The sequence below is a fragment of the Pseudophryne corroboree genome, chromosome 2 (assembly GCF_028390025.1).
Source record: "Pseudophryne corroboree isolate aPseCor3 chromosome 2, aPseCor3.hap2, whole genome shotgun sequence".
NCBI classification, from domain to species: domain Eukaryota; kingdom Metazoa; phylum Chordata; class Amphibia; order Anura; family Myobatrachidae; genus Pseudophryne; species Pseudophryne corroboree.
In genome coordinates this window covers 297,624,968-297,650,664 of record NC_086445.1, presented here as the reverse complement: position 1 = coordinate 297,650,664, position 25,697 = coordinate 297,624,968, and the positions used below count along the sequence as shown (strand labels likewise).

At 41.0% G+C, this 25,697-nt stretch overlaps 1 protein-coding gene across 6 annotated transcripts in view; it reads left to right on the top strand.

Annotated features, from left to right (window-relative positions):
* The window catches only part of DIAPH3 (diaphanous related formin 3), a 1,416,707-nt gene that overhangs the window by 579,143 nt on the left and 811,867 nt on the right, over positions 1-25,697 (top strand). For all 6 annotated transcript variants that reach the window (XM_063952903.1, XM_063952906.1, XM_063952905.1 and 3 more), the window contains 2 exons: positions 2,576-2,712; positions 3,377-3,482. In XM_063952903.1, coding sequence (XP_063808973.1) covers positions 2,576-2,712; positions 3,377-3,482 — 243 coding nt within the window. The remainder of the gene's footprint in view (positions 1-2,575; positions 2,713-3,376; positions 3,483-25,697) is intronic.

Here is a 25,697-nt window from a genome sequence, read left to right as displayed (position 1 = left end):
CAAGCTATGATACTGACCAGATTATGACATGGGTAAAACGGTTTGTATTGGCAGTTTTTATTCCAAGTGTTGACAACTGGGAAGACAATTTTAACAGTCGACACAGAGTTCACACATAGGACTGGTCCCTTCATAAGAACATGTTCAGTCAGTTTGTGAAGAGATGAGGTCTTCTGGATATTGATCTAATGACATCTAGGTTGAAGAGGAAGCTACCAGAATATAGGGCATGGTCCAGGGATCCAAGGTGAACCTGGCAGATGCTTTGACAGCCAAGTGGTCTTTCCACTGTGCATATTTATTTCTGCTCAGTCTCATGTTCCTGTATGTATTTAGGTGGATGAAAGGCATAAGTCATTCTAATAGCACCAGATTGGTCATGTAGGTCATGGTACTCGAGTCTCCCTTCTCAGGTGGTTGATCAGCCATCGATGCTACTGCTGTGAGATGATCTACTATTGCAAGATCCATTCCTTCATCCAGATTTACCTCAGTTGACTTTAATAGCATTGCTCTTCAGACCATTTTTTTGAGTTCCAAGGGTTTTCCACAGGCGTTATCCAACTTATGTTGCAGATGAGTTAGTCATCCACTTCGATTATTTATTATAAAGTATGGAGCAAAACTAATAAGTGTTTCAGCTTCTTTTTTTTTTTACTTACCATGTATTTTTTCTTTTTTATAGGATAAGTAGTCCAAAGGCCTCTTCTCTGAGGGGTCGTTTTGGCTTAGTCTATACTTTTTCAGAGGAGTTTGGCAGCTTTACCAGATGACAACTTTCAGACAAGGAGTTTTGCATGTCCAGCCACCTAATGTTCCTCTGGTTCCATCATGGGACCTTAATTTAGTGCTAGCTGCTTTTCAATGGGCTCCTTTTGACCCATTAGAGACAGTGGGATAAAGATGGTTAGCTTGGAAAGTAGCTTATCTTTTGGATGTTTACTCAGGTTTCAGGGTTTCTGAGTTGGCAACATTGTCAGCCAGCTCCAACCTTTTAAATACAAACCAGGTAGTTTTGCTTCTTGGTCAGCTAGGACGGGTGCCTTGATTGAGCAACTGTATGGTGCAGCCACCTGGTCCTCAGTGCATTCTATAGCAAATATCCTTTTCACACGTTTGATGTTTGTATCTAAAGATACACATTTTGCTTGAAGGTTTTGAGTACAGCACTGTCTGTGCATATTTCAAGTCCCTCTTGAGGCTTGCTTTTGGGTAGTCATAATGTCCGTGTTCCCCAGATCAGGACGAAAGAGAAATTTCTTGTAATTCATCCTAAAATCAATTCATGTGGGTCCAATTTGTGAAACACAAAGTTTCCGCCCTGCTGTGTTGTTTACTTATATGTTTATCATCATCATCATCATCATCATCCATGTTTTCCCATTTGTCTTTTCTAGTCACATAACTGAAGAGCTAGGGGAAGGAAGGTGGTGGTGGGGGTGAAGGGGTGAGAGGTAAAGGGAGTGTCATTTTACAATGAGTAACAAGAAAATCATGTTATTTCCCTACATAGATTTGGTTAAGGAAATATGACGTTATAGGAGGATATACTAATATGCAGTGATCTGTATTTGTCTTTTACAAACTTTTATTATGCCACCCTCGTTTACCACCAATTAAAATGCATTACAATTTTTCCATTATATGTCTCACACTTTATTATTTAGCTCTTACTAGAATGTGTATTTAAATCTATTTTAGGTTTCTTGTTTTAAAGAGAGAGTATTTTATCTTTAGGGATACAATGCACAGCTAAGGTACTGCAAGCACATTGTTAATACGATTACGTAGCAGATTACATTTATTATTAATAAAAAAATCTTAATGTTTAATTTACTCTGTGACACATGCTGCTGATTTAAACTTATTAAACGTTTAATAAGTAAAAGTATAGAAAACAGGTTTGCTTTTTTCTATCCAGCTAATATTGGGTTTACCAGAGATTTGTTGGATGTTTTTTTTAATAGCTGGTTGCCCACTAGGTTTAATCTTTCATCTCATTTGTAGTACAATATTGATAATTTTCATTCAAGTGAGAAATTAATAGTGATAGTCGTCACCAAATAAGAAAAGCAACATGCCTTGTAAGCTTATGTCTTATAATGCAAAATAGCATTTGGGTTTTGTCTCGTATGTGTGTTATGATGCAATTCCTTTTTCCTGTTTGTGTTGTAAGTGCCATTAAGTTCTCCACTGATGGATTATAGACATAATATAATTATAGTGTTAGTGATTGTAGTCTCTACTTTTTTGCCTTCTGCATTTGAAGCTTTGGTTTATAGTTTTAGCATTTCAGCATTTTCTTTGATCCTGGTGTGCATTATTTATTTTATGTGTTCATAATTGTTTTAAAGTGGGTCTCTAATGTTTATTATGGTACATGCTTAATGCATTTTCTAGTGTATTGTTTACCTGTAGCCTTCTATTTGCAGTTAAACCTGAAGTCCCGGCTTACCCTAGACATCCTTTTATCATGGAATACAACTAAAAATCTTTACGTTTACATTTGTAAATAAATGAAACTTAATTTAATATGAATAGAAATTTTTTTTTTCAATATTCTATTTTCTTATAGCATGGCTTAGAGAGAATCATGGGAGAAGAAAGGAGTCTATCATTGTTGGCCAAAGCCATGGATCCCAAGCAAGCCAACATGATGACTGATGTTGTCAAATTATTGTCTGCTATATGCATTGTAGGAGAAGAAAACATGTACGTACAATACTTGGTCTCTATAATGACTTTTCCTTACAGACAGCTGTGCCAAGTGAACTAATCCTTTCTCATATCTGAATATTCACAAACATGTCTTATGGTACATTTCATTAGGATACTTATTGATGAGACACAATGTTGGTTTGTATTCAAAATACATGCTGAAACTAACAAAATCATTCAAGCTTTTTTTTTTTTAATAGTTGCAAGTTAATGTGTTCTCATCAATAAAAATTACAGTATAATTGCTTTACCTCATCTGGGAGATATATAGCAATCACATGGTAAGACATTACCTTTGAAAAGTGAATTAATTACGTCTTGTTTGGTATTGTGTCTCTTACAGGACAGAAGTACACTGTTAACATGCAATAAATATTTTTTTCCTCACTCTGTTCAGGAGTGAATTGGGATTTCTTATGTTCTTTGTTCCTAGCCATCTGCTTCAAGTGATTTAATTAGATTTGGTGAATTTATGAAGAATACTGAAACAAGCCGATAACAAACAATGCTGTCATCATAAACTTTGCTGTGTCCTTGCGGCAATCTGCAAAGTTTATACTTTTTTAGTGTTATAAATTGATTCAGAATTTTTGTGTTGGTTGTTTGTTACAATGACATTTTTATCACTTGGTGTATGATGTATCTCGTCTCTTTCTAGTCTTGAAAAAGTCTTGGATGCCATAACCACAGCTGCAGAAGAAAGGGGGATTGTCAGGTTTAGCCCAATTGTTGGAGGTCTTCAACATAACACTGTACAACTGCAGGTTTGTTTCTATATAGTTTACATTTTAAGTTTATTTTCACAAGAGTGTATACAACATACATCTCTTCACTCATCTCAAAATATCTCCCTACCCGACCTCTCCGCTCTCCACAAGATCTACGTCTCTCATCCACACGCATTACTTGTTCACACTCAAAATTACAGGACTTTATCCGGGCTTCACCCACTCTGTGGAATGCCCTCCCACGCACAGTAAGACTCGCCTCTAGTCTCCAAACCTTTAAATGTTCCCTGAAAACTCACCTCTTCAGACAAGCCTATCAAATTCCAGACCCACCCACATAACCTTCAGTGCTTCCCTATCTAATTACATCCTCTGTAGAATATTCATAACATCACATATCTTGTCTTTCTTTAGTCTCACACCCTCCTGACACTTGGATAACTTTGTGGGGTATCATCATACAACCCATTAAGAACCTAGCAATCTGGTGGACCATTATGCAATAGGTAGCATCTATCCTTGTGTATCTATGCCTATTTCCCTGTAGATTGTAAGCTTGCGAGCAGGGCCTTCCTACCTCTGTCTGTCTGTTTTTACCCAGTTTTGTTCTATTACTGTTGTTCTAATTGTAAAGCACAACGGAATATGCTGCGCTATATAAGAAACTGTTAATAAATAAATAAATACCACTCCTACATTATTACATACACATTAATAGTGTGAAGCTACACATGATACTGCACCTTTATGTGTTCTTCCCTTATCTCTTTCCGTACTTTGCACAACCTTGGCAATAAAGTCTTTTCCCATTGTTACTGAAAATGTTTAATGACATTTATTTAAACATAAATTCTCTTGGAATATAACTTTCAATATTTGACATATTCTTGATACAACCTTTGTACAACCGGACCATTACACGTAAATGTGTACGGTATTACGCCCCCTCATAACATTGCCAATAGAAATCTTAATAAGTCCTCATGTGATACCAGTCCACTGGGCTCTATAAGGAGTCAGGGTCAGATGTATTAACCTGGAGAAGGCATAAGGAAGTGATAAACCAGTGATATGTGCAAGGTGATAAAGGCACCAGCCAATCAGATCCTAACTGTTAATTTACATATTGGAGCTGATTGGCTGGTGCATTTATCACCTTGCACATATCACTGGTTTATCACTTCCTTATGCCTTCTCCAGGTTAATACATCTGCCCCTCAGTCTGACATGTTCACAAATCACATTCCAACTATTTCTCAGGAGCAATTGTTCAATAGTAATCCAGAGCAGTTTAAAGTGTTAATTGTCTCCACCAGTGTCCATTTTTTTTAATTTTTTTATTTTTTTATTCCTGTGCTTTGTACCAGTTTTAGAAGGCAAAGGTTAGTTGTTAACCCTGTACTCTGCAAGACATCTGCTGACGTGATTGTAGGCTGGATGAAATGTGAGTGTATTTTCTGGGGTTGTGGTATGGAAGGTTGACCGTGTCTAGGTCGACCACTATTGGTCGACAGTAACTTGGTCGACATGGTCTCGGTCGACAGGTCAAAAGGTCAACATGAATTTTTGATTTTTTTTTTTTGGTGTCCTTTTCTCCGTACAGTGACCGGGAACCCCAACGAGTGCACTGTGTCCCCTCGCATAGCTTGCTATGCTTCGGGCAAGGTTACTATTCCCAATCGTAGTCCGCGTGGATCGTTAAGTATCCAAAAAGTAAAAAGAAAGTGAAAAACTTATGTTGACCTTTTTTTTCCTGTCGACATAGTTACTGTCGACCTAGAGAACGGATCCAAGTTTCTGGACAAGTTTCATTTGCATTTGCACATTTCATCAGATATAGCCATCTAACACGTGTGATGATAATTAAATCCACAGTAACTGATCAGTGTGTTCATGCTATTCTATATTCATACTAATTAATCAACACAGGCATAAACTCTCGAGTCATTTTAGATTGCTAAAATTTTAACCTTGCAATCTGTATAAAGAGCAGCTCTGCTTACGTGAGACTACAGTCTGCACTTAATTAACAATGAATTAAATGCACAAAGGGTGTAGTCAGCATATATCTGACTTCTTAAATGTATTTACATGCATTTAGTCATGTTGTATCACTTATATTTAACTATACCATTATTTATATATTTTTTCAGGTCTTCACAGAATATGCACTATCCACACAACTCCGCGCCCCACCCCCCCCAATATATTTTCTAGAGTCAAACTGTACTATTATTGAATTAATGTTGATCTCCAAAGTTACTTCTGGATTTAGTCATAAAAGTGATGCTAATACTTCACAGTTAATTTCAAGAAGCTTGTACATCGATCCAGGCCACTCATTGTTTCGGGGAAGATTGTATTGAAATGTTTCTAGTAACCCAAGTGATGAGCGATATGCAGCAGTAGCTCAATCCGTGAAGATGTTACATTGTAAATAGAAACATATCAAAGGTTTCAAAGAGGCGTCTATGTTTGTCTAAGAGGCTCATCAATCAATGAATATGTGTATGTCACAAAAATAGCATTTAGAAGAAATACAACCATCTGGTATCACAAATGAACACACCTCATCATTAATAGCGTGTATCACAAGGGACATAAGTCTTCACTTATATTTACACATAGTATTATTTGAAAATGAAGATTGATTAAAATAAATACAAAGGGATCTTGTGTTATCGTATTAGGTCCATATGTTTCGATCTAGTTATAGAGCAATATCCTAGTATCCTAGTTATAAAATATCTATTAACAAGTAATAAAACAGCAAAAGTGCACCCAAATCCCATTTTCAGTGTGTAATGATTTATTATAAATGTCCAGCAACCTTAAGGTTATATAGTCTTACATTTTCACTTGATATTCCTCAGATAAAATATTTTAAATTATATTTTAAGGAGTAATCAATCAATGCTTGTACAATGCATTGCATAAATAGACATATTTGTTTCTTAGAAAATATAGAGATGGTATTTATATTTACAGCTTTTATTGTAGTTCAGAGTTCTGCCATGCAGTGTTTTTAAGCTTACGTGAATAGCAATTCCTATCAATGGTCTCACTGAGAACTTACTGCATAGCAAATCCTAAAGCTATGAGGCTTACTCAGAGTTGGGATCAAACACACACAAAAGGAGTAACTTTTCATTGGTGAAACTATGTTGGAATGTAATGGGTTGCAAGTACATTTATTATGTTTGCATGCATGGTAAATAGTAACTGCTCTTGAATGTAGCCAACAAATTCTGACCAGCTTTACCAATTCAATTTCAGAGTTGTTAGTACTCCCCCCTTCCACACACACAGTTCTGCATCACTCTATATTTGAAATCTGCACCACTGTGCCTGCTGAGCAACCCGGTTTTGCTGAATTGTAAAGTGGTTCCTTTGTTTGGCTCCCAACTTGAATTTGTCCCCTATATATTCAGAAGGCTTCCCTTTGACGTAGCTATCCTTCTTCCCCATGATGTTGGACTACTGTATTCTATCCCTATTTCTCTATCGTCCTAGTGGATGCTGGGGTTCCTGAAAGGACCATGGGGAATAGCGGCTCCGCAGGAGACAGGGCACAAAAAGTAAAGCTTTTTCCGATCAGGTGGTGTGCACTGGCTCCTCCCCCTATGACCCTCCTCCAGACTCCAGTTAGATTTTTGTGCCCGGCCGAGAAGGGTGCAATCTAGGTGGCTCTCCTAAAGAGCTGCTTAGAAAAAGTTTAGCTAGGTTTTTTATTTTACAGTGATTCCTGCTGGCAACAGGATCACTGCAGCGAGGGACTGAGGGGAGAAGGAGTCAACTCACCTGCGTGCAGGATGGATTGGCTTCTTGGCTACTGGACATCAAGCTCCAGAGGGACGATCACGGGTACAGCCTGGATGGTCACCGGAGCCACGCCGCCGGCCCCCTTGCAGATGCTGAAGACAGAAGAGGTCCAGAATCGGCGGCTGAAGACTCCTGCAGTCTTCAAAAGGTAGCGCACAGCACTGCAGCTGTGCGCCATTTTCCTCTCAGCACACTTCACACGGCAGTCACTGAGGGTGCAGGGCGCTGGGAGGGGGGCGCCCTGGGAGGCAAAATGATTACCTATAAAGGCTAAAAATACCTCACATATAGCCCTAGAGGCTATATGGAGATATTTAACCCCTGCCTGATTTCTCTAAATAGCGGGAGACGAGCCCGCCAGAAAAGGGGCGGGGCCTATCTCCTCAGCACACGGCGCCATTTCCTCTCACAGTTCCGCTGGTCAGGACGGCTCCCAAGTCTCTCCCCTGCACTGCACTACAGAAACAGGGTAAAACAGAGAGGGGGGGGCACATTTATGGCGATAAATTGATATAACAAAGCAGCTATAAGGGAGCACTTATTATAAGGCTATCCCTGATATATATATAGCGCTTTTGGTGTGTGCTGGCAAACTCTCCCTCTGTCTCCCCAAAGGGCTAGTGGGTCCTGTCTTCGTTAGGAGCATTCCCTGTGTGTCTGCTGTGTCGGTACGTGTGTGTCGACATGTATGAGGACGATATTGGTGTGGAGGCGGAGCAATTGCCAAATATGAGGATGTCACCCCCTAGGGAGTCGACACCGGAATGGATGCCTTTATTTATGGAACTACGGGATAGTGTCAACACGCTAAAGCAGTCGTTTGACGACATGAGGCGGCCGGACAATCAATTAGTGCCTGTCCAGGCGACTCAAACACCGTCAGGGGCTGTGAAACGCCCTTTGCCTCAGTCGGTCGACACAGACCCAGACACAGGCGATGACTCCAGTGGTGACGGTGACGAATCAACCGTATTTTCCAGTAGGGCCACACGTTATATGATTTTGGCAATGAAGGAGGCGTTACATTTAGCTGATACTACAGGTACCACTAAACAGGGTATTATGTGGGGTATGAAAAAACTACCTATAGTTTTTCCTGAATCAGAAGAATTAAATGACGTGTGTAATGAAGCGTGGGTTGCCCCTGATAAAAAACTGATAATTTCAAAGAAATTATTGGCATTATACCCTTTCCCGCCAGAGGTTAGGGAGCGCTGGGAAACACCTCCTAGGGTGGACAAGGCGCTAACACGCTTATCTAAACAAGTGGCGTTACCCTCTCCTGAGACGGCCGCACTTAAAGATCCATCAGATAGGAGGATGGAAAATATCCAAAAAAGTATATACACACATGCAGGTGTTATACTACGACCAGCTGTAGCGACTGCCTGGATGGGCAGTGCTGGGGTAGTTTGGTCAGAGTCCCTGATTGAAAATATTGATACCCTGGACAGGGACAATATTTTACTGTCGTTAGAACAAATAAAGGATGCATTTCTTTATATGCGTGATGCACAGAGGGATATCTGCACACTGGCATCACGGGTAAGTGCTATGTCCATTTCGGCCAGAAGAGCTTTATGGACGCGACAGTGGTCAGGTGATGCGGATTCAAAACGGCATATGGAAGTTTTGCCGTATAAAGGGGAGGAGTTATTTGGAGTCGGTCTATCAGATTTGGTGGCCACGGCTACAGCCGGGAAATCCACCTTTCTACCTCAAGTCACTCCCCCACAGAAAAAGGCACCGACTTTTCAACCGCAGCCCTTTCGTTCCTTTAAAAATAAGAGAGCAAAGGGCTATTCATATCTGCCACGAGGCAAAGGTCGAGGGAAGAGACAGCAACACGCAGCTCCTTCCCAGGAACAGAAGCCCTCCCCGGCTTCTACAAAAGCCTCAGCATGACGCTGGGGCTCCTCAAGCGGACTCGGGGATGGTGGGCGGTCGTCTCAAAAATTACAGCGCGCAGTGGGCTCACTCGCAGGTAGATCCCTGGATCCTGCAGATAATATCTCAAGGGTACAGGTTGGAATTAGAGACGGATCCACCTCGCCGTTTCCTGAAGTCTGCTTTACCAACGTCCCCCTCCGAAAGGGAGACGGTTTTGGAAGCCATTCACAAGCTGTACTCTCAGCAGGTGATAGTCAAGGTACCTCTTCTACAACAAGGGAAGGGGTATTATTCCACTCTTTTTGTGGTACCGAAGCCGGATGGCTCGGTAAGGCCTATTCTAAATCTGAAGTCCTTGAACCTGTACATAAAGAAGTTCAAGTTCAAAATGGAGTCACTCAGAGCAGTGATAGCGAACCTGGAAGAGGGGGACTTTATGGTATCCTTGGACATCAAGGATGCGTATCTCCACGTTCCAATTTACCCCTCACACCAGGGGTACCTCAGGTTCGTTGTACAAAACTGTCACTATCAGTTTCAGACGCTGCCGTTCGGATTGTCCACGGCACCTCGGATCTTTACAAAGGTGATGGCCGAGATGATGATTCTTCTTCGAAGAAAAGGCGTATTAATTATCCCATACTTGGACGATCTCCTAATAAGGGCGAGGTCCAGAGAACAGCTAGAGATGGGATTAGCACTGTCTCAAGAAGTGCTAAAACAGCACGGGTGGATTCTGAATATTCCAAAATCCCAGTTAATGCCGACAACTCGTCTGCTGTTCCTAGGGATGATTCTGGACACGGTTCAGAAAAAGGTTTTTCTCCCGGAGGAAAAAGCCAAGGAGTTATCCGAGCTTGTCAGGAACCTCCTAAAACCAGGAAAGGTGTCTGTACATCAATGCACAAGAGTCCTGGGAAAAATGGTGGCTTCTTACGAAGCAATTCCATTCGGCAGATTCCACGCAAGAATTTTCCAAAGGGATCTGTTGGACAAATGGTCAGGGTCGCATCTTCAGATGCACCTACGGATAACCCTGTCTCCAAGGACAAGGGTGTCTCTTCTGTGGTGGTTGCAGAGTCCTCATCTATTGGAGGGCCGCAGATTCGGCATACAGGATTGGATCCTGGTGACCACGGACGCCAGCCTGAGAGGCTGGGGAGCAGTCACACAAGGAAGAAACTTCCAGGGAGTATGGACGAGCCTGGAAACGTCTCTTCACATAAACATTCTGGAACTAAGAGCAATATACAATGCTCTAAGCCAGGCAGAACCTCTGCTTCAGGGAAAACCGGTGTTGATCCAGTCGGACAACATCACGGCAGTCGCCCATGTGAACAGACAGGGCGGCACAAGAAGCAGGAGTGCAATGGCAGAAGCTGCAAGGATTCTTCGCTGGGCAGAGAATCATGTGATAGCGCTATCAGCAGTGTTCATCCCGGGAGTGGACAACTGGGAAGCAGACTTCCTCAGCAGACACGATCTTCACCCGGGAGAGTGGGGACTTCATCCAGAAGTCTTCCACATGCTGGTAACCCGTTGGGAAAGACCAATGGTGGACATGATGGCGTCTCGCCTCAACAAAAAACTGGACAGGTATTGCGCCAGGTCAAGAGATCCGCAGGCAATAGCTGTGGACGCGCTGGTAACGCCTTGGGTGTACCAGTCGGTGTATGTGTTTCCTCCTCTGCCTCTCATACCAAAAGTATTGAGAATTATACGGCAAAGAGGCGTAAGAACGATACTAGTGGTTCCGGATTGGCCAAGAAGGACTTGGTACCCGGAACTTCAAGAGATGATCACGGAAGATCCGTGGCCTCTACCTCTAAGGAGGGACTTGCTTCAGCAGGGTCCCTGTCTGTTTCAAGACTTACCGCGGCTGCGTTTGACGGCATGGCGGTTGAACGCCGGATCCTAATGGAAAAAGGCATGCCGGAAGAAGTCATTCCTACTTTGATTAAAGCAAGGAAAGAAGTAACCGTGCAACATTATCACCGAATTTGGCGAAAATATGTTGCGTGGTGCGAAGATCGGAGTGCTCCGACGGAGGAATTTCAACTGGGTCGATTCCTACATTTCCTGCAATCAGGATTGTCTATGGGTCTCAAATTGGGATCTATTAAGGTTCAAATTTCGGCCCTGTCGATTTTCTTTCAAAAAGAATTGGCTTCAGTCCCTGAAGTCCAGACCTTTGTGAAGGGAGTGCTGCATATACAGCCTCCTGTGGTGCCTCCAGTGGCACCGTGGGATCTCAATGTAGTTTTGGATTTTCTAAAATCTCATTGGTTTGAACCACTAAATAAGGTGGATTTGAAATATCTCACTTGGAAAGTGACCATGCTTCTAGCCCTGGCTTCTGCCAGGAGAGTGTCAGAATTGGCAGCTTTATCTTACAAAAGCCCATATCTGATTTTCCATTCGGACAGGGCAGAACTGCGGACTCGTCCGCATTTTCTCCCTAAGGTGGTGTCAGCATTTCATCTGAACCAGCCTATTGTAGTGCCTGCGGCTACAAGTGACTTGGAGGACTCCAAGTTACTGGACGTTGTCAGAGCATTAAAAATATATATTGCAAGAACAGCTGGAGTCAGAAAATCTGACTCGTTGTTTATATTGTATGCACCCAACAAGATGGGTGCTCCTGCGTCTAAGCAGACGATTGCTCGTTGGATCTGTAGCACAATCCAACTGGCACATTCTGTGGCAGGCCTGCCACAGCCTAAATCTGTAAAGGCCCACTCCACAAGGAAGGTGGGCTCATCTTGGGCGGCTGCCCGAGGGGTCTCGGCATTACAACTTTGCCGAGCAGCTACGTGGTCAGGGGAGAACACGTTTGTAAAATTTTACAAATTTGATACTCTGGCTAAGGAGGACCTGGAGTTCTCTCATTCGGTGCTGCAGAGTCATCCGCACTCTCCCGCCCGTTTGGGAGCTTTGGTATAATCCCCATGGTCCTTTCAGGAACCCCAGCATCCACTAGGACGATAGAGAAAATAAGATTTTACTTACCGATAAATCTATTTCTCGGAGTCCGTAGTGGATGCTGGGCGCCCATCCCAAGTGCGGATTATCTGCATAAATTGTACATAGTTATTGTTAACTTATTCGGGTTATTGTTGTAGGAAGCCATCTGTCAGAGGCTCCGCTGTTATCATACTGTTAACTGGGTTTAGATCACAAGTTGTACGGTGTGATTGGTGTGGCTGGTATGAGTCTTACCCGGGATTCAAAATCCTCCCTTATTGTGTACGCTCGTCCGGGCACAGTACCTAACTGGAGTCTGGAGGAGGGTCATAGGGGGAGGAGCCAGTGCACACCACCTGATCGGAAAAAGCTTTACTTTTTGTGCCCTGTCTCCTGCGGAGCCGCTATTCCCCATGGTCCTTTCAGGAACCCCAGCATCCACTACGGACTCCGAGAAATAGATTTATCGGTAAGTAAAATCTTATTATCGTTTAGATCTATTGGATAAGCTTTATGTTTCTAGAAAAAGTAAAACCTAAGACTTTTCTTAGCAGAAAGTCATATTTTCCTTTATCTTCCTCACAGCAATTTAGAGCATGTTCTGCCTTGGAAGACTAAAATGTATGACATACTTCTTCAATATCTTATCTTCCTTTTTATTCCTTTCATAGAAAGTAGGGAAGGCCGTCTTGCCCTGTTTGGACTACATCCTCATAATAAACAACTCAAGACACACACTGTTTTTTTTTTAATCAAAATCATTGCTGTATGATCAATCACAACAAATTTTTTATTTATGTATATTGGCACCCAAAGTGATAAATTATCACTTTCCTTAGAAAGGATACAAAAAACTCAGGGTCTTGTGAAGGACATGCAACGTCAAAGTAGTCTGCCAAGAAGTTATGCTTAAGACCCTTTGGCATGTTTTCTTCAGTGATTGGTATCCTACCATGGGCATCTAAAAGTATTTTTTGACAACTGTACAGTGGTGGCTTTTTGGGACAAGTAGTGAGGCACAAAGAACAGGAAGGTGACGAAGAGATAACAAAAATTTAGATATTGCCAGAAATTAATTTAATGTCTGGAGTAGCCCATTATGAGGCAGCCAAGAACAACAGCTTAGCGACTTTTCTCAGTTATAAGAGACTTCCTCCTGGCGAGATGGAGCAGAATAAAAACGTTTTTCAGCTACTGGGCAATAGATGCACTGACAATTCCATAGTCATTTGAACTTGCCCATGTGATCAGCATTCTTGCTAATCACAATAATTATTAGACAAATAAAGAGAGAAAGAATGCCCTTGTGTGGGCACACTCTTAACAACTAGAAAAGTTCTGTGAAATCAAGTACAGATAAAACAACAATTTTATTATTTATAAGTTAAAAATGGGTCAATATCTACCAAACTGACAAAAAGATCAAATACTGTATAAAGATTTAAAAAGTAGGTAATGTTCTGGTCGCATATGTTAATAGAATACATTGAAAGAGATGTAGACACATTTGATACTGCATCTATTTCACCTCGACCAGTACAGATAAATCTGTATTGATGAGAAATGTAAAGGCCATAATTGGTCAAGGAGACACCTTGGTTAAACTCTATTCCCAAATGTTTTGTGGGGGGGGGGGTCCCGCATAATAGGATCTATCTCTGCGTATATGTCCTCTTAGTGATATAAATGCCAGTTGCTATACTGTTGCAGTCTGGAATTTAAAAGTGATGAAAGAAGAAAAAGTGGTCATCCTGCTGGTAGTGTTGGCATCAAATGGAGACTCATTAGAGTCACATAGCTTTACAACACCGGGTATTCCTAGGAGGTCTCTCTTCGAAGTACTGACCCGGCCCACCAGTGCTTGGCTTCCAATATCAGACGAGATCGGGCATGTTCAGTAAGGTATGGTAGTAGATAGTGACAGTAATTGAAGCAACACCAATAAGAGTGCAACGAGGTAAGGAGTTTAGATATCTTGATCAGATGTTAAAAATTCAGACACTGAAAAGACATAAAGTAGTGGATCTGCTGTCCAACGTTAGACATGGGGGTATCCACCTGAGTGGGTTTGTTCCATAAATCATGGATGAGAGTCCACTGAATGAGTGCAGGTTGTAGGTAAAATAATCAGATAATGGATTATATAAAATCTTTTATTACATAATGCCAACAATTGTGTGTGAGATTCCTATAATCTTAAAAAACAGCTTCATAAGGCAAATGCAATGACAGATGCTAACAATACTTGCAATTTCAACAGCTCCTGTTGGTACTAATAATCAGCAAATGTAAATATGAATACCCATCAGCTGAATTAAAGCATAGCCAAAAGCCTAAGTCAGAATCAATATTAAATGCTATCCATATTGGTGATTTTAGCCACTTCTGTTGGTACTAGTAATCAGCAGATGTCAATATGAATACAACTCAGCTGAGGTTTAGCAACAGTGTCACTGTCATATATAAGGCAAATATTTAAGTATGTCCTCTCATGTGCATTTAAACCAATTTCTATTGGTGCTAGAGATAAACAAAAACTATAAAGCACCTGAGTTGCAACAACAGTATTAGCATTGTTGGCTGGAAGGGAGTCACCTGAACCTAGGTTCAATGTCAATAGTGTACTCATATTGCAACACTATAATCAACACAGAGATACCTTATATATAAGTGCAGGGTCTCTGATGTAGAAATACCAAATGCCTGTTCGGGATCCCAGGATGATACCTGTAGGGAAAACACGTTTTGCCCAACTTGTGGGCTTGTTCACTTCCTGGTGTCCTATATTGTGTCCTGTTCTGGGGTTAATATAATGAGTGAGCGCAGCGTATGCCAATAGGAAGAGTCCCACAACTATAGACAGCTGCGTTGCCGAGCACGGCATTAACCAATGGTGTCTGTCCTATATGATACAGGGCGGCTGAGGGCGGAAACGGTCACTGGATTCTCCCGTCTCTGTCGGGCAAAGACGTCTATCCGTGAGTTCGGGGGACTTCCTGTTTGAGTTGCCTAGCAACATCAAACGATGGAAGTGATCATCACTATCTGTCTTAGGCGTAACTAAGGAGATTCGGAGAGCTTCTTGTTAGTGTTGCTTAGTAACACCGACTAACTGAACTTATTAAGGTTGTAGAGGAAAGTTTATTAAGCTCCTGAATATAAAATTATACGGCTCACTATAGTCATGCAGGCTATTTGAAGGTTATTGATCACAAATTTAGAAGCAAAGTACTAAAAAGAAGCAAGTTTACTAAGAATCTGAATATAGAACTATACAGCTTTCTGTGTTCGTCGGGGCTATTTAAACGTAATTGATAGCTGATTCAAAAGCGGGATACAAAAAGGGCCAGCAAAAATGTCATAAATTATATGTTCTTAATAGGGATATAGAGTTATATCTGGTAGGATAATTGAACCTATATTAGTAATGGAAGTTTTTTAAAACTATGATTACTATACAGGTACTGATTCTTGTACTCTAAAATAGAGTATATATTGAGATGAACTGTGCTACAATTACTATACAGGTACTGATTCTGGTACTGTAAAGCAGAATACATATTGAGATGAACTGTGCTAAAGTAACTGTTGTCATGTTATTTATCTTAAGTTCATTATATAGAAATTTTAGACAATCTTAAGAACCAGTCTCATGATATGGTGATGATAAAATGATGTTAAAGTGATAAGGTGTGAATATGGTGTCTGGGGAATCCGTTAAGTAGTTGTGAATTGTCGACTAACACATTGGTGAGAAAACACAACAAAAAATAAGGTGTACGTGAAAAACAGATTGATGCTAGACCATCAAACTGTGAAAAGGTGAAAAATAACATGGGTGTTTTAAGTGCGACAGGATGTGATATGGAGTGTGAATATGAGATGTTAACTAAAAAACTAATAGCCAATGTGAGATTAATGTGATTTTATGAACTACTGTATGGGAATCTGAACCAAAATTGCTTGGATTAGATATAGTGACTTGTGAAGTCACACATAATGTGTCTGTACTATAAAAAAAAAAAAAAAAAAAAAAAAAGGGGAAACAAGTAAGGTATAGTTAGTGAGGGGCTATTGCAAAGGTTAAGGGCTGAATTGGATAATGTATCTGTACGATATCATCTTCCAAGGTGTCAATGAGTGTCTCAGGTGGTAGAGTGTGAAGGTGATACTGAAATTAGGTACTGAAGAGATTCAGATAGAGAAAAAAGAACCAGAAAGTAGATATTAGGGGCATTATTTGAAAAAGAAAAAAAAAGAAGATACTTCTTAAATAAGATATTGTGAAATTATAATGAGATAATGTCATTGGATATGAAAGTAATATGAAATGATTACATTAAATTTAGATAGATAAATTATGACAGTTTGGCTCCTAATGATCCTCATTTTATGGTCCCATGTCTCCTAAGTCAAAATGTTTTAGAGGAAGGTTCCATAGTTAATATTTTCATTGAGCCCTAGAGGTTTCAGACCACCTAACCGAAAAGGTCCATTCGCTCTCCTCTCTAAGTAGTTATATTGTAATATCACCACCTCTTATTCCCAATTGTAATCTATCCATCCGAAGATTTTTAATTCTTTTGGAGAATCATTATGGGAGGTGTGAAAATGTCTTGCAACTGATGTTAATTGCTTCATATGGGAGAGATCAGTCACTGCATTACGAATGGTTCCTACATGTTCCAGAATTCTCCTTAAATTTCTGTGTGGTCATTCCCACATATTTCAGATTGCAACTGCATGTTATGCAGTTAATCACCGCTTGGGTGTTACAGTTAAATGTTTCACCAGGATTTTATACCCAATAGCGATCTGTGACAGAATTAGTTTTTAAAATTTGTGGGCATGCCTTGCAACGACCACAGGGAAAGGACCCTGTAACAGGATTTGATTTAGATTTCCCTTTTTGCAAGTGGCTGGTACTAATGTCTCTGATTTTCTGAGACCTGCGCCAGCTCATTTGTAGTTTGGCATCAATAAATGGTGATAGGTCAGTATCCAGATGTAGTATAGGTACATGTTTTTCAATTGCACTCTTTAATAGCCTCCATTCCGTGCAAAAAGTCTCTATGAACCTAACCTTAGTTTCTTCTTGGGTAGTTTTGGTTTTTGTGTTAGAAGATCAATGAATCTCTTTGTTTTCGTAACTTCCCTGCATGCTCGTTTTAATGATATTTTGCTATAGACTCTAGCTGCCAAGCGATCAGTTAATTCCAAACTCTTAATTTTGTAGACCTGGTCCTCGGAGCAGTTGTGTCTGTGTCTCAAAAATTCACCCTTTGGGATACTTTCAATAGTCGTGGGAAAGTGTGCACTCGTCTGTAGGAGAATGCTATTTGTAGCAATTACTTTACGTTAGATTTCCATCTCCAAGGTGCCTGTAGTTGATTTGTAGATGTTCAAATCAAGGAATGAGACCTTATGCTGGCTAAATGTATGTGTTAAATTTATATTGAGATCATTGATGTTGAGATGCTTGATGAAGTTTTCCAAGTGATTTTGATCGCCCTCCCATATGAAGAAGATGTCATCAATGTATCTAAGCCAAAGCATAACATGCTTGGTATAGGTCTGATTTTCATCATTGAAGACTTATGTGTACTCCCACCAGCCTAAGAAAAGTTTGGCGTAAGTCGTTGTAAACCAAACATTGGTGGGCCGGGTCAGTACTTTGAAGGGAGACCTCCTAGGAATACCCGGTGTTGTAGAGCTATGTGAATCTAATGGGCCTCCATTTGATGCAACACTAGCAGCAGGATCACCACTTTTTCTTCTTTCATCACTTTTAAATTCCAGACTGCAACAGTATAGCAATTGGCATTTATATCACTAAAAGGACGTATACGCAGAGATAGATCCTATTATGCGGGATCCTCCCACAAAACTTGGGTGTGAGGTTAATGGAGGTGTCTCCTTGACCAATTATTGCCTTTACATTTCTCTTTGACCTATGATGGTCTCATCAATACAGATTTATCTGTACTAGTCGAGGTGAAATAGATGCAGTACCAAATGTGTCTACATCTCTTTCAGTGTATTCTATTAACATACAGTATAAGACCAGAACATAAGCTACTTTTGAAATCTTTATATTTGATGTTTTTGTCAGTTTGGTGGATATTGACCTAATTTTTACTTATAATTAATACAATATTTGTTTTATCTGTACTTGATTTCACAAAACATTTCTAGTTGTTAAGAGTGCACCCACACAAGAGCATTCTTTCTCTCTCTTCTTTTTTTTTTGTCTAACAGTATACTCACTACTGGCTCAGGGCACACCACCAAGTGATAGAAACCTAAGAATCTATTCTCAGATAGGATTTTGTTATTCTTGGTTCTATTTCACATTAAGATACATTGCAAGGCTTGTGCATAATTACAATCCCTCATACTACTAATCACAATAATTATAAAGGGGGGAAATATTTCGCTAATGTTCTGGCAATTCTATTTTTTTGGTCTTGAAGACCATTGTTTCTAGCAGCAGAGCTTATGAATCAATCTCCTCATCTTATTTTTGTTATACTAAAGGCTGGTCCTACAGCCATGTCCTGAAAAACCTTTTATGATGCCATGGAAATAGAAATGGCATTATTATAGAAAAAAGGGTTCACAGTGCACTTTAGCTCTGCTCCTTCATACTGTGTCCGGCGCCGAGTATTCTCCCCAGGCAGCCTTGGTGCTGTGGCAGACAGTTGTGGTCTCTTAGCATTCTGCACCCACCTCGGTGAGCTGCTACTTTTCTGCCTTTGTCTTGCAGCAGAGTGGGCTGCTACCACATGCATCTTCCCCGTTCTTCCCTGCTGCTTTGAGTTGCTTTGTTACACAGTATGTGGATGCAGCTCCCATGTGGACTTGTGCACCTCTCAGTTTTAAATTTTCAGGTTCACCAAAAGCAAGACATCACACTGGTGTTAAATTTGAATCACTTTCTATATAAGGTAGTCTTTGTACACTATCCAGTGCCAGTGTATTATGCTCACTACCTTATTTTCATCGTCTGTTCTTGTAAAACTCTCTGCATACTTTTCTGTGTTCTGATCTGGTCCATCTGAACATTTTCTTTGCCTGCTCCCTTAGTACTTGTCACGACTCCAGGGTATGCTGCTAAGTTCAGTCCCGTTTCCTACCCGTCAAGCCACTTATGAGGGTCCGGCGTCCTCTGGCATTCCGGCAGTGTGTTCTACACACTGCCGCAGTAGTCACAACAATTGGGGCTGGGTCTTCTGTGATGCCCGGCAGCATGGATGACACCATCTTACTTAGTATCAGCTAACCGGTCTCTGACCAATTTCATGCAGTCTGAGAGTCAGCTGAAACTCCCACCCAATTTAGTGTCAGCAAGAGGTTTAAAGCTTTCAGTTTCTCAACGTTCAGGTTGCCAGTGCCATAAGCCACACAGCTATTTGTGTGAGCTTTGAAGCTGTGCTCCTCTAGGTACTCAGCTACTGCACAGTACCTGTATTCTAAGAGCTTCTCTATTTACTACCTGCATTACCATCTGCATTTACAAGGGGTCATCCAGTGTCCTCATTCTGGATCCTGACCGGTCAGCACTCCAGTGTCGTCATTCCGGATCCTGCCCGGTCAGCACTCCAGTGTCGTCATTCCGGATCCAGCCTGGTCAGCACTACGGCCCCATTACTGTCACTATCTGTTCCAATCCAATGTTACATATGCCATCGATTCCAATCTGATAATACATAGAAACATATAATTTGACGGCAGATAACAACCACTTGGCCCATCTACTCTGACCACTTGTTTTTTTTTTTTTTTTTACCATATTTTTACCTCAAACCTTATTTGATCATTAATTACATTGTAAGGATATCCTTTTGTTTATCCTATGCATGTTTAAATTGCTCGTGTCTTAGCCTCTACCACCTCTTATGGGAGGCTATTCCACTTGTCCACTACCCTTTCGGTGAATTAATTTTTACACAAATTTCCCCTGAACCTACCTCCCTCCAGTTTCAGTGCATGTCCTCGTGTTCTAATACTTCTCTCTTTATATGAAGAATGTTTCCCTCCTGGACTTTGTTAAAACCCTTGATATATTTGGAAGTTTCTATCTTGTCCCACTTTCCCTTCTCTGCTCCAAACTATACATATTGAGATTGTTTAGTCTTTCTGGGTATGTTTTGTGATGTAGACCATGCACCATTTTAGTTGCCCCTCTTTTTACAGTCTCTAATGTATTTATAGCCTTCTGATGATATAGCCTCCAGAAATGAACACATTATTCTATTTGAGGCTGTACCAATGACCTATACAGTGGCATTATTACTTCTTTCTGCTGCTGATTCTTCTCTCTATGCATTCAAGCATCTGACTAACCTTCCTCAGTGCTTTGTTACATTGCTTACCTGCCTTTGTCACCTGAAATAGTGACTCCTAGATTCCTTTCCTCTTGTATATTTTCCAGTATAGTGCCATTAATACTATACAGGTTGAGTATCCCTTATCCAAAATGCTTGGGACCAGAGATATTTTGGATATCGGATTTTTCCGTATTTTGGAATAATTGCATACCATAATGAGATATCATGGTGATAGGACCTAAATCTAAGCACTGAATTCATTTATGTTACATATACACCTTATACACACAGCCTGAAGGTAATTTTAGCTAATATTTTTTATAACTTTGTGCATTAAACAAAGTGTGTCTACATTCACACAATCCATTTATGTTTCATATACACCTCATACACACAGCCTGAAGGTCATTTAATACAATATTTGTAACAACTTTGTGTATTAAACAAAGTTTGTGTACATTGAGCCATCAAAAAACGAAGGTTTCACTATCTCACTCTCACTCAAAAAAGTCCGTATTTCGGAATATTCCGTATTTCGGAATATTTGGATATGGGATACTCAACCTGTATTTAGCCTTTGGGTTTTTGAGAGCCATGTACATGGATTTTGCTTTTATTGCATTAAACTGTAATTGCCAAGCTCCTGACCATTCCTCTCGTCTATTTAGACCCTTAGTCATTTGTTTTACCCTTCCTGGTGTGTTTACCCTGTTTGAGTCATCTGCAAAAAGGCATACTTTCCCTTTAATGCCATTTGCAGTGTCACCAATAAAGATATTAAGAAGCACTGGTCCAAGTACAGATCCCTGGAGTACTCCACTGATAACATCTCCATCCTGTGAATGCACTCCATTTACCACAACTCTGTGTTTTCTGATGATACATATACCATCAGTTACAATCCAATATTACAGATACCATCAGTTCCAGTCTGACACTACAGTTACCTGCAGTACAAGTCTCTAGTGCTAGCCCAGGTGTCCAAGTATGGGGTCCACGACCAGCCCACAGGATGCAGCAAAACCAAATCCCCTTGCGGCGTTCCCTGGAGAAGACCACCGGAAGTTTAAGACTCTGTGTCCCTGGTCTGGGTTTCATGAACTACCTATTGCTAGTCACTGCATCTTTCTGAATACTCTGAACATTAAGTCCTTCCACCTCTATGAGAAGGAACTACAGAAGGGTCCATGTTTATGTTGACCTTTAATTAGATTAATTGAGACTGGGCAGTCAGACTTAATCACCTGCTGTATTGACTTAATCCCCTGCAGTATTGTTCTCTGTATTGTATTGTAGCTGAGAACAATAGATGAAGGGTTTATGGTAATAAACCATGTTGTGCCTAGGCTCAGCAAACTAGCCAAGATAACCGTGGACCCATCTGTACTTAAAACCTCAGCGTTTCCAGCACATCACCGCTCCAGTCGCCAATAACTCTGATACAGGTTTGGAGATATCTCTACACCAAATCCAGACTACTGCTTTTTAGTAACTTCCTGGTTCCAACTTTAGCTATTTTTTTGTCCTGATTTTGTCCCTGAACTGGTACCACATTGCCTGCATGGATCTGAATTGTTTCTGTCAATTACAATTCAGTATGCCTCACGGTGACCTATCTTACTGTCTGCCTGCACATAGGATCCAAGTCAGAGTGCCACGACCTGATGATTGGGCACAGCAAAGCCCATGTCACCAAGCGGAGGTCAATAGTGAAGGCCATGATATGTTAGACTCCGCACCTCTTTTCTGGATTTCAGCAAAGCTTAATTGTAGGGTCAGCCTCTTTTGATGTCATCTTGCAGCCACAAAAAAGGAATATTCCTTGCAAGTAATAAGATATGGGAACATTCACATTTTGACTTCTGAAATTTAAAATTTTCTGTATTAGAGAAAGGAATGGCAATTAGCACACTTGAAGTCCAAGTGTCAGTTTTAAATGTGTGTTTTGAAAAAGTTATTCTCTGATTTAGTAATGAGATTATTTTTCTAGATGCTAAAAGAATCTATCCAGTGTCAATTAATTTGTACTGCCAAGGGATCTCAGCCTAGTGCTGGAGGTCCTGACAAAACATCCTTTTGAGCACTAGTGACAACTTATTTTAAAAAATAATGCTTACACATACTAATTTTTTTGGTTGCATTAATAATCTGCCAGAAGATAGAACTACAAGCTTTATGGCATAAATATTTTTTTTTTTTGTGTTTTTTGCAGAGTAATGTTATAAACAAATGTAATAATTTTACTACAGTAATTTCTAAGTTTAATTTGAACCAGGGGATTGTCCTACCGACCTTCTATATTCAGCCAGAAAAGCAAGAGAAAAGTTTTCACTTTGGATTCCGTAAAAGGGCTTTCTAGATTACTGTCAAAACCTTAGTACTGTATATAAGACAGATCACCATTTCAATCCTAATTCTTTCTGATTGTGAGCGAAAGGTAGGCTACTGCAAAAAATATAATCACTAGATAAATAAGGGAAGTAATTGCTCAGGCCTATAAGAGGAAAGGACATGTAATCCAAAAAGTATTAAGGGCACATTCAATCGGGGTTATTACAACAATTTGGTCCCACAGAGCGAAAATATTTCTTGATGTCTATGTAGAGAAGCAGTCTGGTTTTCTATATACACTTTTCCAAAGATTCCTTAATGTGAGGATTGTGGGAATGTGCAATGTGGGGAAAAATAGTTCCTTCAAATCTTTTATCAATAAAAGCATACCGTTTGATTTATGTGCCCCATGATTTGGTACATCCCATTATTCTTTGTTGACATAGAATGTCAAAAAGAAATAATCAAATTGTGTTCTGGGCTACCATAATTTGCTTAGATTTTATTTGTGTGCCAATCATTCTATGGATCCAATAAAGTGCTCATTGGATTGCTATTGTATGAAAGGATTTGCATGACAGATTTCTAATGGCTGTATTATGCGGTGGCTTAATACTGTTGTGTCAATACTGTTTGCTCAAAAATGTACATTTAAAGGTCCAGCTGTAAAACAATTAAGCAAAAAAGCAATAAGAGCAGCTAAAATGGAAAATGAAATGCAAATCGCTTTAGAGAGTAAAACCAATCCTGAAAAGTTTTTTAAATGCATAAACAGTAAAAGGTTAAACAAGGAGAACATAGGTCCAATAAAAGATCAATTTGGAGTATTGATAAATGACGAAATAAAAGCGGAAATACTGAACAAAATTTTTTTCATCAGTGTTCACCAGAGAAGAACTGATGGTGGGATTACTGCATAACGATAGTGACAGTAATGATTCTTGGTTAGATACTTGTTTAAGTGAAATAGTAGTCCGGGAGAGACTAAGCAAAATTAAAATTAATAAGTCACCAGGTCCTGATGGACTTCATCCGAGGGTTCTTATGGAGCTTAGGTCACAACTAGCATGACCCCTATACTTGATTTTCAATAGTTCAGTTAGATCAGACATGGTACCGAAGGATTGGCATATAGCTGAGGTAGTGCCATTATTTAAAAAGGGATCCAAAAATCATCCTGGTAACTACATACCGGTTAGTTTGACATCTATAGTGGGGAAAATATTTGAAGGAATTCTAAGGGATGGCATACAGGAGCAATCTACAGACCGCTAAGATTATTAGCAAGAACCAGCATGGGTTTGTGAGAGACGGGATCATGTCAAACTTACTTTCTCTAACGTCCTAGTGGATGCTGGGAACTCCGTAAGGACCATGGGGAATAGCGGGCTCCGAAGGAGGCTGGGCACTCTAGAAAGATCTTAGACTACCTGGTGTGCACTGGCTCCTCCCACTATGACCCTCCTCCAAGCCTCAGTTAGATTTCGTGCCCGGCCGAGGTTGGATGCACACTAGGGGCTCTCCTGAGCTCTTAGAAAGTTATAGTCTTAGAATTTGTTTTTTTTCAGTGAGACCTGCTGGCAACAGGCTCACTGCAGCGAGGGACTAAGGGGAGAAGAAGCGAACTCGCCTGCTTGCAGCCGGATTGGGCTTCTTAGGCTACTGGACACCATTAGCTCCAGAGGGATCGACCGCAGGCCCAGCCTTGATGTTCGGTCCCGGAGCCGCGCCGCCGTCCCCCTTACAGAGCCAGAAGCAGGAAGATGGTCCGGAAAATCGGCGGCATGAAGACATCCTGTCTTCACCAAGGTAGCGCACAGCACTGCAGCTCCTCATACACACTTCACACTCCGGTCACTGAGGGTGCAGGGCGCTGGGGGGGGGGGGGGCGCCCTGAGGCAGCAATAAAAACACCTTGGCTGGCTAAAATACCTCAATATATAGCCCCTGGGGCTATATATGAGGTAAATACCCCTGCCAGAATCCCAAAAAAAGCGGGAGAATAGGCCGCGAAAAAGGGGCGGAGCCTATCTCCTCAGCACACGGGCGCCATTTTTCCCTCACAGCTCGGCTGGAAGGAAGCTCCCTGGCTCTTCCCTGCATTTCTACAGTACAGTAAGAGGGAAAAGAGAGGAGGGGCACTAAATTGGCACTGTATACAGTATAAGCAGCTATTAGGGACATAACTCAGTTAGTCCCTGTATATATATATATAGCGCTCTGGTGTGTGCTGGCATACTCTTACTCTGTCCCCCCAAAGGGCTTTTGTGGGTCCTGTCCTCTATTTGAGCATTCCCTGTGTGTGTGGAGTGTGTCGGTACGGCTGTGTCGACATGTTTGAGGAGGATAATGATGTGGAGGGGGAGCAGATGCCTTTAGCAGAGATGTCACCCCCTGCGGGGCAGACACCTGAGTGGATGGTATTATGGCAAGAAATGAGTGCACGTATAGACTCCTTACATAAAAAATTTGACGACATGCCGACTGTGGGACAGCCGAGTCTTCAGCTCGTGCCTGTCCAAGGGTCTCAAAAGTCATCAAGGGCTCTAAAACGCCCGTTATCTCAGGTGGCACAAGTAGATGTCGACACGGATACTGACGCCAGTGTCGACGACGATGAGTCAAATTTAATGCCCGTTAAGGCCATTCGCTGCATGATTGAGGCAATGAAAGAGGTGTTAAATATTTCTGATTTACATCCAGGTACCACAAAAAAGGGTATTATGTTTGGGGAGAAAAAACTACCTGTAGTTTTTCCCCCGTCAGATGAATTAAATGAAGTGTGTGAAGAAGCGTGGGCTTCCCCTGATAAGAAATTGGTGATTCCTAAGAAATTACTAATGGCGTTCCCTTTCCCGCCAGAGGATAGGTTACGTTGGGAAACACCCCCGAGGGTGGATAAAGCGCTCACACG